This window comes from Agrilus planipennis, unplaced genomic scaffold (genome assembly GCF_000699045.2).
Source record: "Agrilus planipennis isolate EAB-ADULT unplaced genomic scaffold, Apla_2.0 scaffold251, whole genome shotgun sequence".
In the NCBI taxonomy this organism is placed as follows: Eukaryota; Metazoa; Arthropoda; class Insecta; order Coleoptera; family Buprestidae; genus Agrilus; species Agrilus planipennis.
Window position 1 is genome coordinate 231,755 of NW_020439110.1, and position 14,501 is coordinate 246,255.

General features: G+C 34.3%; 1 protein-coding gene across 1 annotated transcript in view; it reads left to right on the plus strand.

The window, feature by feature from the left end:
* LOC108740423 (facilitated trehalose transporter Tret1-like) overlaps nucleotides 1-1,218 on the plus strand; it is a 6,746-nt gene extending 5,528 nt beyond the window's left edge. Inside the window, exons 5-6 of the mRNA XM_025977551.1 lie at nucleotides 422-673; nucleotides 1,001-1,218. Coding sequence (XP_025833336.1) covers nucleotides 422-673; nucleotides 1,001-1,218 — 470 coding nt within the window. The remainder of the gene's footprint in view (nucleotides 1-421; nucleotides 674-1,000) is intronic.
* Nucleotides 1,219-14,501: the final 13,283 nt, after the last annotated feature.

A 14,501-nucleotide genomic window follows, 5' to 3' on the forward strand; every position in this document is an offset into this window, starting at 1 on the left:
CTGTCTGTCTCTCTCTTACTTGAGTGAGCGATGCGTCCGCGTGGACAGCTGCTATACAATAATACATTTCCATTTACCTCCTTCTCTATATCCATACAAAATATCTATCAAATAAAATTAAAATTTTCTTTTGAAAAATGAAACCATTCCATCAGTATTTTCTTATGACGTTGTCACATTCAACTATCGTCAGTAAACCGACTTTACAGACAACCGATTTTTTTATAACATTAAATGATTCAAATCAACAGTACAATGACATTTTTATATTAAATCATTTATTCAAGAAGTCATAACAAGTATGATTTCTATTACTTATTACTGGTTAAATTGCGTGGATGTTTCTCAATAATTGATTATCCAAAGATTTCCGTCCGAGTTCAGAAATAATTAGGTAATTATGCTGTGTTTTTATTTTAAGCTATAGTAAGTGGTCAAGTTGTTGACAAACTGGGCAGAAAACCGCTATTATTAATATCTGCAGCCAGTTGCTCCGTGGCATTGTTTGGCGAAGGGGCTTATTTCTATGTTTTGGAAGCCATGAAGGGAAATACCAATTCAATCTCTTGGATACCTCTCACCGCTTTGGTAATCTTCGAAGTGATGATAACTATTGGCGTTTCAACTTTACCTTATATTATCATTGGCGAAATATTCACGATGAATGTTAAAGGTAAATCGAAGGAAATGCTTAATTATCAGTCATTAGAGAATTTCATCAACGTTTGCTACAGTTTTCAAAAAATTCAAAAATAACTCACTGGGCAAAGTCCCCAATAAATTATCTGCGAGAATGGACGTATCTTCTTTCTTGTTTCAACTTGGGACCCCTAAAAAGCCCCTAACTTTGACATTTTCGGAACGTTGTGGTGTCAAGTTCACAGGGTTGACCACCATATACATTTAGTAATCTCACTGCTAATCAGCGCCAAAATTTCTGCAAAATATCGACTAAAAACTTACTAATGAATTATTGTAACCTAAATTTATTTTTTTGTAGGTTATGCTGCGTCATTTAGTTCTTTATACTCAGCACCACTTGCATTTGCGGTGACGTCCCTGTATATACCTATAAGCGAAAACTGGGGCACCTACACCATGTTTTGGTTTTATGCTTCCACATGTTTCCTTGGCTCGATATTTATTTTGATATTTCTACCGGAAACAAAGGACAAAACTTTCGACGAAATACAAAAGAAACTCAATAATAAGAAATAAGCTTTTATAAAAGAATAAACCCCTTTGTACCTATTTCAAAAAATATTTGTTTTTATTTTGTGTTTTATTTTAAATGTTCCTCCCTCCACCCCCAAATTGTTAATCTGGCTCAAATAAGCTGACCCCAGCAGTTTGGATTGATAATCTTACGTCGACAATAGGATTACGTTACTCCATTCGGATACGAGACCTAATAAGAATGACAAAATTCGTTTTGGATACATTAAAAGAACCTAAGTTTAAATCCCAAATGAACTATAAATAAAAAAAGTTTTCTATAAGGCTCTACGTGTACGTTCGTGATAAATTGCTTGCCTACATTCACCAATTAGCTACATTCACGTCACTCTCCCTGCTCCCTTCGCGTGTCCTTGCTAGTCTAGTCTATTAAAGTGGGAACTGACGCGCAAAGAAAACACTTACCAAGCAGAGGCAGAGGGTTGGGAATTATATGTTTCTTTACGCGTTAGCTCCCTGACTATAAAAATTATTAGCCGTCAAGGGTCAAGATTCATTCGTCATCATCAGTAAACTATTAGTAGATACTACTGCTAGTGTGAAGTATTTCTAAGCTATTGATAAGAATTTTAAAAACGCATATTCGTGTTATTTTAGGTATTAAAACCATTCAGCATTTCAGTGGGTCTCAAGCAATATCAGCATACATGCAAACAATAATGCAAAGCAGCGGAAGTAACCTGTCTTCTTCATACTCGAGCATAATATTTGGATTCACCCGATTTATAGCTGGTAAGTGTGTATTAGACTGCTTGGTGATTGTTTATTTTCATTTTATGAGATTAATTTCAATGCAACCTTTCACCAAGAGCAACAACTATATTTCTTTTTTTACCAGAGGGTCAAGTTTCATTGTTGCACTTCATGTCCCATGCCCCACAACACCGTGAAGAAGTTGATACCCANGAACCAACGACTCGATTCTGTCATTGGCCGAATAACACAGATATTGGTAATTACTAAACGGATCCCGTTTCACTACAACCAAGATCAGCAATTCTGATTAGTCGCGTTAGTGAATCACAATAAATAAAATGTAACGCAGAACATTGCTTGGTTTTGCAATTCATGACAAGCTATAAATTGTAGGTAAACATGGTATCAATTTTCATTCATCACTCAATATGAAGACATTTTTTCGTAAAAATTTTAAATTGAAATAGCAGTTACTGAATCAATAACCACAAATTGTAAAGAACTAATGAATCAGAGGGTGGTTCTTGATTGTTTGATGATGCGAACAATATGGTAGAGGAGACGAGGGCTAATTGGTGTTTCGAGTAATGTCAATGTGACAGTATGTGTCAGGGTATTAGTTTCTCTTATTGTAACAAATTGATTTCAAAATTTTCATCCCAGTTATAAACTGTTTCTGAGAAATGAATATTTCTTCGCTTGATAAGTAACAGCTCTAAGCAGATTCAGAAATGGAACATATGTTAGGCAACTACTCGTTTCGCTTTGATCAAATTGCAAGGGGTTGGTCATTGGGAACACACTATATATCCCAACTTTATGTGTTTCTTTTGTGTTTATTTAGTCGTCCATTATATATAAAATTACAGCCGATGTGTGTCGAGTCCTTAGCAAAAAATCCATCCCCACCAGCCACTAATACTGGAGGGCGGACTACACCAAAAGATAGGGCGGAAAGCCCTCTTCAGGCTCCTTTGAGTAATCGTGGAAATGGGTGGGTGGTGGTTCGGGTGAGAAAAATGAGACGGACGAAATGAAGACAGAAGAGAATGAAGGATTATCTGTGGAATATTACTGCCCCAGCATTAGCCTAAGTGATCCAAGGAAACCACAGAAAAACTTGGACCAAGGTAGACGGACCCGGAATCAAACCGGCGTCCTCCGGAATGCTAAGCAATGGTCTAAACCTCTAGGCCATGCCACACGATGAGTTCTTAGCTCAAAGAAGAGCAGAACTTAGATAATCCACCTTAACACAGAAGAGTCATCGTCCAATGCGTATCTGTAGGCATTACAATCTGAGGGGCCACGTCTTGTTGGTCCAGTTGTACTTGATACAAAACAAAAGCCTGTTTTACATGACCTATGACGTTATTGCAGCGAAAAAGATTATGCCCATGAAGATGTGCTTCCCCCAGATGAATATTCGTTTCGAAATTGAAACTTATACCTTATATCTGTCATACTTTTGTTTTGTATTAAGCACACATAACACAAAAGAACCTTCAACTAATTAAGTAGCACATTGTTAAACACTTTTAAATTAAACGTTGGGTTTACATTTTATTGCAAAATTAACACGTAAGTATAATACGCATAACATTTAAGAAAACCCAGTTTCCATACAATAAATAAGAGACTTAACTGTTGCGGTGTATACATATAATCAAAATTTCACAGTTGCAATGTTGAAAATGAGAACACACATGACTGTGAATTTTCTCAGTTTTGCAACTTGAGTCGCCATCCGTTTGGAGCACCTCCTTACAGCACACCTGCCTCTTCGTGCCCGACGGCAAGGTTATCTAATTTCTAATTCATTTTCATCTTTCTCATCACAGTTGCTTGGTATCTATGCTATTGAGCCATTGACCCAATAGAAAGAGTGGATCGTATTCACTCATACATACCTACATGTATATGATGACTTCTTTATACAAGAGGCTTGTCTTAAGTCTTGTCTATTAACTTTACTTTCTATATCTCGAAATAAAACGCAACAACATTATTTAAAATATTATAACGATCTCAAGCTATATTAAATAATAATTTCTTGAATTTTAGTCAACTTGATGTAGACTGTAATTAAAAAAAAGCAAAAGGCATTATGGCGAATGTTAGCCGCCATTACATTGTCAGTGTTGTCTCTCCTTTTATTGAAAGTAACAATACCTAAATAGCGATAGAAATACATACAAAAAATTTAAAACAGTATGTGATACGTACTAAGACATGATGGACACAATAGCAAACTAAAATATTTGGTTCTACTTTTATATGCGGTTTATCTCTGGCGTGTGATCTACCTGTACGTACTTGTACCCTAATATACGGTCTACCTTCTCGTAAATAAGAACAATACACAGAAGAAACATGCACTTTTGAGAAAAAAAGTAAAGACGAAGGTATCGAAGGACATAATTCCAACAATACTTACTTCATTCGTATCCAACCCTACTGTAATCTTCAGGTAAAGTTAAGTAAGGTTATAGTTTTATGTTGCGGTAAGAAAGCCAACATGAACGAAATGGGTATTATCGTGATCATATCCTCTTTTTACCGAATATCAAGCTAATCCATAATGCTAGATCGCATATCAAAGATACTTGTCAACAGACCACATATTATCGTAGCATCACCATATATTTTTTCAACATGCCCTACATGTTTTTTAGTATGATGCTTCTGAATTTTTCAAAAGTTGCTGATTTTATATGTAAAATGGTTTATTATGTTTCTTAAGTATCTTGAAAATGGATTCTAACATTATAGAGGTAAAATTTCTTGAAAACAGAAGCAGAAATGTCGGTACTGGCTAATTGGTTAAAACAAATTGACTGATTATGTACGTATATTGTACCATAAAATATTATTGGTATAGGTATTCTCAGTAAAATGTATATGCTCGGGGGTGAATCTGCCTGTCTGTATGTTGTACATAAAAATCGAGAACCACTTAATTCTGATATATTGCATTGAATATGGTTCTGGTATTGTTACAAAGTTATATGTTACGATACCTTTATCTCCAACAATGATCAGACACGATGACCATGTGTCCAACTAAAGCATTCGAAATCACGATCAACATCTAGTAGATAAACTGCTATCCAAGTCTTTATTGTTCCTTGCGGGAAAGGAAAGAGAAAGTGATGTCGAAATACGTTTTGGATTTAGAACGTCATCATAATTTCATAATTTCGTTGGAAGTCAATATGAAATAGGAAAGATTGGAGACGCGTTAGGAAGGATTGACGACCTCATGATGATAATGTTGGATGTCAAGAATTAAAAAATTGATTTATAAAATTCTATTCCTTTTTTGCTTTTTTTAAAACATTAGGACCAATGAAGGAAAATGGAGAAAATCGTAGGGGACGTAATCATGAACTGTTTTAAAATATTGAAGATATAGTAACTATTAGTATGAGAAAAAGAAGAATGTCATTTTTGGCCATCTAGAGAGAATGAACTCCGAAAGGATGTCCAACCACATCCATGTATCAATCTCCAAGAAAACATCGTACTCAATTAAGGAAAATTGAGAATATCATAGGAGGCACATTCATTAAATTGTTTCAACATATTGAAGATACAGTGACAAGTATGAGGAAAAGAAGAATGTCTTTTTTGGCTATCTAGAGAGAATGAACCCCGAAAGGATGTCCCATCACATCCATGTATCAATCTCCAAGAAAACATCGTACTCAATTAAGGAAAATGGAGAATATCGTAGGAGACACAATCATGAACTGTTTCAACATATTGAAGATATAGTGACTAGTATGAGGAAAAGAAGAATGTCATTTTTGGCCATCTAGAGAGAATGAATCCCGAAAGGATGCCCCATCAAATTCATGCATCAATCTCCAAAAAAATATCATATTCTAAAACTTACAACCCCTTACCCATACCACGGCACACCCCGCCAGTAAATTGATTCAACCAAAAGAAGGAAGCACATTCACCCAGAATGAAGGAGTATTGGCAACGAAGAAATGCTCGAATGAATTAAAACGTCTTGGTCCCTATATGGCCGAAACAGGAAATAAAAAAAAAATTGTTACTTATACTAAACTGTAACGCGCGGCTCCTTGTGCACCATAGTAGACAGTTTGTACTGTCTATTATTTATTATTAAAATTCCGCACATAAAACGTTTGCTTTTAGTTTTTGAATAACCCACGTAGATAGTTGTTTAACAATTTACCTACGAAACCTTAAAATACACCTTCATACAAATACACACTAGGTGGTCACCACCAAGCATCCTGTATGAACACACGAAGACTTTCTCCGTATCAAGAAGGNTGCAGCCTCGTATTTGTGTAACTGTATGTGTTTTATTTACCAACAATGAATCTCTGTTCTGAAACAATTGAATTTTGAGATGACTGTTATACGTAGTAGCATAATTAGAACGGATTTTGCGAAAATCGCATTCTAGTGAGTTTAAGCAAAGCTAAACACAATCATAAAAACTCAAATGTAATAGGTAAATATATGTAACACTATTAATAAATATATGATTTTGTGGCGTAATTATTACATTTCGTCGTTGTAGTGCTGTCACCTCCCTTAGCTCAGTGGAGAGCACTGGCGCGTAAAGCCAGATACCCGGGTTCAATTCCCGGCGAGGGTGTGACAGCAGCGAGAAATTTTTCCTCATTAACATGAAGTAATCTGTAGCGGGAAGGAAATTAAATTAATTTTATATGAATGTTTAAATAAAATTTTTATAGTCGAGTGAGGTGTCATTTGAAATATATAAATAAATTCTAAGAATGACGTATGTTCTTTGATTTTTCCTGTTAGTCATAGTTTTTGAGATATGTGTAAGCGGTAGGTATTAAATGTTTATAAAATTTTCATACTGTGAGCGAAGCGACGATCAATAACCAATAGCTTATNTTATTTAAAAAATATTATATAAATAAAACTTCGAGAAGCCACCCCTTGTGCGATCTAAAAATTTATCTGCCGCGGCTTCGTCCGACGTATATTACCGCTTGTAACTCAAGAGCTATGATTTTGATCAAAAATCGAAGAGCATACGTCATTTATAGAATTTATACCTCACTCAAATTTATTTGAAATATTTACATTTTTGTATTCCTTTTTCAACCCTTTACAATGCGATTTTTGCAATATCCGTTTTTGGAATGCCCCTATATAATAGTCAAAAGATATTGTCAAAATTTCATTCATATCGACCCAATATATACATATATATACCATTGATTGTGCGGTGATCATTAATTACTCAACATCATCAATCAGAACAAATTCCCTTATATTTATGTATATGTATAAAATATATTTTACCATAAATCCTTACCGTTCTCTTATTTTATCGTGTTTAAATAATTATTCTCCTCCTTGAAGCTATACTCTTTTTAACACAAATAAATAATCACATAATAATCATAATTAGTTAAGATTTTCCCGAAATGTTCTATTGAACAATAATTAAGTACATTATTCATAATAAAAAACCTTATGTATTTAACCGGACTTGAACTATAGTAAGATCATCAATCTTACATCTATTTCTTAATAAAATTTTAGTTGAAACGTTTGATTATCGATTAATAAACAATAATTGTTTTTAACGCTTCATTAAAACTGTACTGAGCGGACAGCTTAAAATCCACTTTCAGAAATGAATTATGTCCCAAAACTCACCACAGAAAATAAAATATAAAATTTAGTTATTCAAATTTTACCTACATGTATAAGTACATACCAATATCTCCGAAGTACTGGCTCGTTAAATCCTGTAGGAACCGCTTTTCTAGATTTCGCATTTCCAGAAACACTCCCGAAAATTTAAAAGAGCACTTGCAAACACAACGTTCTAACATCTTTACAGACTAATAACTGATGCGATCAAACAAAGTTCAACTTGTTTGTGTCTTTTTTGTCCTGTCTTATCTGCTATTAAAATGGCCGACACATTTTTTGCTGAAGATTCATGCACTTTTTCTATCTGCAGCCTCGTATTTGTGTAACTGTATGTGTTTTCATACATAAAAAAAACTACTTTTACTTCATACACAATGCTTCGGAAAAGAATAACAGACTGTAAATTAGAAATTAAAATGGAACATATTTTAGGCAACTACTCGTTTGGCTTTGATCAAATTGCAAGGGGTTGGTCATTGGGAACACACTATTTATCCCAACTTTATGTGTTTCTATTGTGTTTATTTAGTCGTTCATTATATATAAAAATACAGCCGATGTGTGTCGAGTCCTTAGCAGAAAATCCATCCCCACCAGCCACTAATACTGGAGGGCGGACAGTCCCTCCGGACTACACCAAAAGATAGGGCGGAAAGCCCTCTTCAGGCTCCTTTGAGTAATCGTGGAAATGGGTGGGTGGTGGTTCGGGTGAGAAAAATGAGACGGACGAAATGAAGACAGAAGAGAATGAAGGATTATCTGTGGAATATTACTGCCCCAGCATTAGCCTAAGTGATCCAAGGAAACCACAGAAAAACTTGGACCAAGGTAGACGGACCCGGAATCAAACCGGCGTCCTCCGGAATCCTAAGCAATGGTCTAAACCTCTAGGCCATGCCACACGATGAGTTCTTAGCTCAAAGAAGAGCAGAACTTAGATAATCCACCTTAACACAGAAGAGTCATCGTCCAATGCGTATCTGTAGGCATTACAATCTGAGGGGCCACGTCTTGTTGGTCCAGTTGTACTTGATACAAAACAAAAGCCTGTTTTACATGACCTATGACGTTATTGCAGCGAAAAAGATTATGCCCATGAAGATGTGCTTCCCCCAGATGAATATTCGTTNATTGTTCATTTATTGAAAACCAAACTGAGAGACATTTCGGTTACAAAGCTTTGTGACCCTAATCAATCTAATTAATTAACGCATTAGTGAACTAATTTTTTGAGTTAACTTTACCTACTACACATAACCTCAAATTATTGGGGAAAAATTGTACCTGCTGTCACTCCCTTGCCGGGAATCGAACCGGGTCCCCTGTTATTACGCACAAATACTCTACCACTAAGTTACTAGAAGGTACTCGAGTTCAATTCCCGGCGAGGGACGGACAGCAGTAACAATTTTTCTTCATTAATTTGAGGTAAAAAGTATTTGTCCTTAAAGTAGCTTAAACATGATTTGTTTAAATAAAGGTTTGATTTGTTTCAAACGATTTGTAAAGGAAGTAAATATACATTATATATTTATTACAACGAAAGGATTAAGTAAAATTGATGTTTGTTTTAGTAAGATAGATAACTAAAAAAAGAAAGAACCTAAAGACGTTTATTAATTAATTATTATTAAAACTACTTACTAGATTTGTATAACTGGAGAATTTAAAGGATTTTTCCATTTAAAATTGTTCATTTATTGAAAACCAAACTGAGAGACATTTCGGTTACAAAGCTTTGTGACCCTAATCAATCTAATTAATTAACGCATTAGTGAACTAATTTTTTGAGTTAACTTTACCTACTACACATAACCTCAAATTGTTGGGGAAAAATTGTACCTGCTGTCACTCCCTTGCCGGGAATCGAACCGGGTCCCCTGTTATTACGCACAAATACTCTACCACTAAGTTACTAGAAGGTACTCGAATTCAATTCCCGGCGAGGAACGGACAGCAGTAACAATTTTTCTTCATTAATTTGAGGTAAAAAGTATTTGTCCTTAAAGTAGCTTAAACATGATTGGTTTAAACAAAGGTTTGATTTGTTTCAAACAATTTGTAAAGGAAGTAAATATACATTATATATTTTGCTTCTTTCAGCTTTTTTAATATTTCAGAACATATTTGTAATAATATTCGATCAATATTGATTATCTACAGTCTGCTGATGCACTATTTTATTTGTACTTACAGAATGTACAACAACCAATTGCTTGAAAGAAAATAATTCCTCCAAGTACAGTCCGATGCCACTAATGAACCTAGGAGATAAGAAATTTTACGTGGGGCTCTTTTTCAAGGTAGGTTGTGAATGTACGTAGGTACCTACATATGTATATTCTAATAAATCTTGTGTTTAGTGAACTTATTAACTCGTTAACTTAATGTTTAATATGTGGAAAAAACTAAGAACACACAAAAAAAATTGTATCAAACATAAATAACAATCTAAATCTACGTAAATGCAGTGAAGTGAGAATGTCCTGATCGTGAGTGGCAAGAGGTACAACTGACAAAAATTTTGCGTAATTTCGCAACATAAGTATGTACTTAAGCTTGTTTTGCATAAGATCGTGGAGTAGTCGATGAGAAAGGTTCCTGTTTTTTTTTAAAGCGATTGCGTTTGCGTCCAAGCTAATTTATTTATGGAAGTGCTAAAATCTTCTTATCTGGAGCAACTTTCTAATAAGTGTCCAACCGGGGTAATACTCGAACTACTGTTAGTTCTTTACGACCATTTTATAAATTACCAAAAATTGTTGCATAATTTTTATTAATAACAAGCCGTCACAAAGATCTATTCCAATAATCTAGAACGACGTGATGGTCATCACAAAAAAATTTAGATTTCTTAAATTAAAATTGCGAAATCACGATTATCCTATTAAGAAAATGTAATTTATTAATCTACTAATAAAACTTGTTTATCATTTTAAAATACAGCGTTTTTATTTACATCTAATATGGGTGGATAATCACCACAATAAATTATATTTCTTTACCCTGCATAATTACTAGAGATGCACTGGATAGTGATTTTGCTGGATACTGGATAACTGTGTACTCGGCTCCTGTTTTCATTCAGACGTACTTTCCATTAATTATGACCCTCACCAACGTTTTAAACCACATTAGATCTAGTTCAAGAAGTTGTTTAAACACTAAACCAATAAAATTTTAATTCTACCTAAAAAGAGAGGCGCAAGAAAACAATTAGCTTAACTTCCCATGCGTCCAAAATATTAACTAGAATTGTACAAATAAGGATGGAGAAAGGGCGGAAGAACTATTAGGGGAAGATCAATTCGGGTTTAGAAGAAATAGAGGAACGCGGGAGCTTATTCTAGCTTTGCGGATAACAATAGAGAAAACGATAGAAAAAGGAAAGAGTGCCTACAAAAGATTTGTAGATTTAGTAAAAACTTTTGACAATGTTAAATGGGACAAGATGTTAAATATTCTTAAAAATGTAGGGATGAGTTACGGAGATAGAAGTGTGATACTTAGTTTGTATAAAGATATTAGGAAGGGAGTCAGGCGGGGATACACACTGTCACCCCTACGTTTTAATCGATACATCGAAGACGCGATTAACATAATTAATGACAGTACAACTGTAGGGATAGATATGCAGGGGCAAAAAATTAGTATGCCTAGATTTGCAGATGATATACCAGTATTAGCATCTAGCAAGGAAGAGTTAGAGATAGCTTTAAATAAAATGGAAGCGATATTGACAAAACAGTATTGTATGAAAATAACTAAAACAAAAATACTAGTATGCAAGGGATGAAAAAGTAGGGATAGAGCAAATATAAAGATAGAAGACGAAAGTTTAGAAGAAGTGGCTGATTTTAGGCATCCAGGAAGTCAGAAAAGTCAGGACAGAAGGAGTAGTAGGTATATACGAGGGTGGATTGATAAGTTTCCGGCCTGACCAAGAAAAACAAGGTTTTTAAAAATTTTTTNTTGTTCAGCGTGCTGTCAAACCTACACTAGCAAGGAGATCGGGCTGAAACTATAGCTACAAGCTATCCAAGGATGGTACTATAGAATGTCACCTCAAGGTAGGCCTAGTGGCGTCATCTCTTGGTTAGGCCGGAAACTTATCAATCCACCCTCGTAAAACAGAGGATAGAGCAGGTTCGAGTCGCCTTCAATAAAAACAAGTCAAATGAGGATTTAGAGAAGGTCAGAAATGAAGAGGTATTAGATAGAAAAGGAGAACAGAGGACTTTATGGAAGTCAATAAAAAAAATAGGCGAGATAGGTTGGTAGGACACCTTCTCAGGCATGAAGGGCTAGTCAAAGACATATTAGAGACAGAAACAGGAGTTAAGAGGAATAGAGGTAGACCTAGATTAGATTACTATTCGCAAATAGTTAAGGATGTGGGATGTTCTAGTTTTAGGGAAATGCGAAAATTAGCTCAGGATAGGAAGATGTGGAGGTACGTATCTAATCACTCTTAGGACTGACGACCTTATGATGATGATGGAGGATTTTCAACGAGAGGTTGAGTTGAAACTACCCTATAATGTTTTATAAACTCTAAAAGTCCAAAAATGGACAAAATTACAAAAATAAGGTATCGTTAATCAAAACCTGATATGCAAACAAGTGCAAGAAATTGTAACCGTTCGCCCATCGTAATGTATTCTAGTTTATGAGAAAAAGTAAACAAAAGAACTACATCAAAGTAACAAATACTTTGGTATAATGCCTAATCAATAAATAATACAAATGAGGTAAACGACCTATCCCAATACAATCTTAATTACTTACCAATTTTCAAAAGATAAATTGATATGGTAACCATAATCGAGCATAATTTTCAATGCATAATTGTATGTTACTGGTTTAACATTATCTTAAATGTCTGATAGATTACTTATAAGTAGGTACGTGATGTAATTTATTCAATAAAAAAATAAAACAACTGCTAGTATAAAGAAAAGCATCTTGTACTTACTCATACGTAACCGACATATAATCACGTCACGCAAATTTTCTTTCACATGATCGTCCCTAAGCCAAATTACGTTGGCTACTTGACATTTTGTAAAAACTGTAATTAATATTACCTAATTTTATGAAGGAAAATGTGCTTATAATTATTTTGTCATTAGCAACGAATAATTCCTGCTCTTTTTACATCTTCTGCTACCCCTATAAAACTAAACATAAACCTCTTATTACGGAAATTGTAAATTAGCTTATCATTATACCGGAATGTACATTGTAGTATAATATTTGTTGATAATGTGCAGCTAGAGAACACTAACATGTTTAAACCTCTTTACAATTAAACAATTATTGGAGCTAAATGAACATAGTATATTATGCAGCAACTCTCCACATTGTAAATTAGATACAGATAAAGTTTAAAGAGTTTGGCTAAATTATTTTTGAATTATAGTTCATCATCATCATGAGATTGTTAATCCTAAAACTGGTTGGATACGTACATTCACTCTTTCCTATCCTGATCTAATCTTCGCATTTCCGTAAAACTTGATCATCCCATATCCTTAACTATTTGCTAACGGTATTCTAATGTAGGTCTACCGCTACCCTCCTAACTCCCGTTTCTGCCTCTAACATGTCTGTAACTGTAACTAGGCTTTCATGCCTGAGAACGTGTCTTATAATTGGGACGATCAAAATTGTCAAAGTTCGCAATAAATTATCTATGAGAATGGGAGCGTCTTCTTTCTTGTGTCCACTTGAAACTGTAGTCATTTTCTGGAAATTACAGAGAAATGCCTGGTTGGCGTTATTCTTTCAAATTCCTGAGAATGTTGATCTTTCTCCGATGCTCATAATGCATTTCTTTCTGTTACACATCAATTGGGGTAATGTTATTCCTTTTTCTTTCTTAGTGTCCGCTGCAATTCCTACCTGGCATCTCCTTTCTACGTTTACGATATTCCCTACAACGTCTGTCATAAGTAATAGTAGGCGTTCAGTCAGCAACCCCTGTAGTCCAGTTAGAACGCTTCTAACCTTACAGTTATGGTTATATTAAATATGTAATGGATTCGTTTTTGAAAAAAAGAGTTTTTAGTTATTTACAACATAAACAGTTAGATTAGACATATACTGAAAAGCATCTTGGTATCGGCTACCATGACCTCTAATAGTTCACCCTGTGTAAGTACGTAAGCAAAAGTCACATTCCTGTTATATTAATAAGATTTGGTTGCGTAAGAAGATACAGCAAGCGTAAGAATTTTAAGTACCTTTTAATCATTAAAGCTAAATTTAGATGTAAAATTTGAAAGTATTCAGATGTAAAATGTCCAGGAAATTCACGTTTATAATCACTCTTATTCATAAGCCTGTAAGCCTGTGTTAAGAATGTTCCGTATCTTTGTCAATGAATCATAATTCTTAATGGATTCTACATTAATGCCAAAAGATTAGGTATTGGAACGGTTACTTTAATTTAACGTTCTTCTGTTTGTTCTTTATTTATGAATTAGAATACTGTAGGAATGTTGAAAAATGTCACAAAACGGTACTAAACACTCAGATCAACATTCTCCATTTTATAAATATAACTTCATAGCACTCCTGTGCTGAGTTTTAGCAATGGCTCTGTTTACCAAAAAGTGCTAGCAAAATCTCTACCGTAACTAAAATTATTAACGTTTAACTTAAATGAAAATAAACAGTTAACGCTCTTCAGTAGGTTTAGGCTTCAACATTAACATCGTTATAGTCAAGTACCGGGAAGGTCTGCCATTATAGAAAATAAAGAGTTATATTTAATTTATAGATATTATATTATGGATGATAAAAATCTAAAAAGAAAACTACATTAGTATATAATCATTGCATTTCTCTTGCTGTGCTACTGTCTTCTTCATACTCGAGCA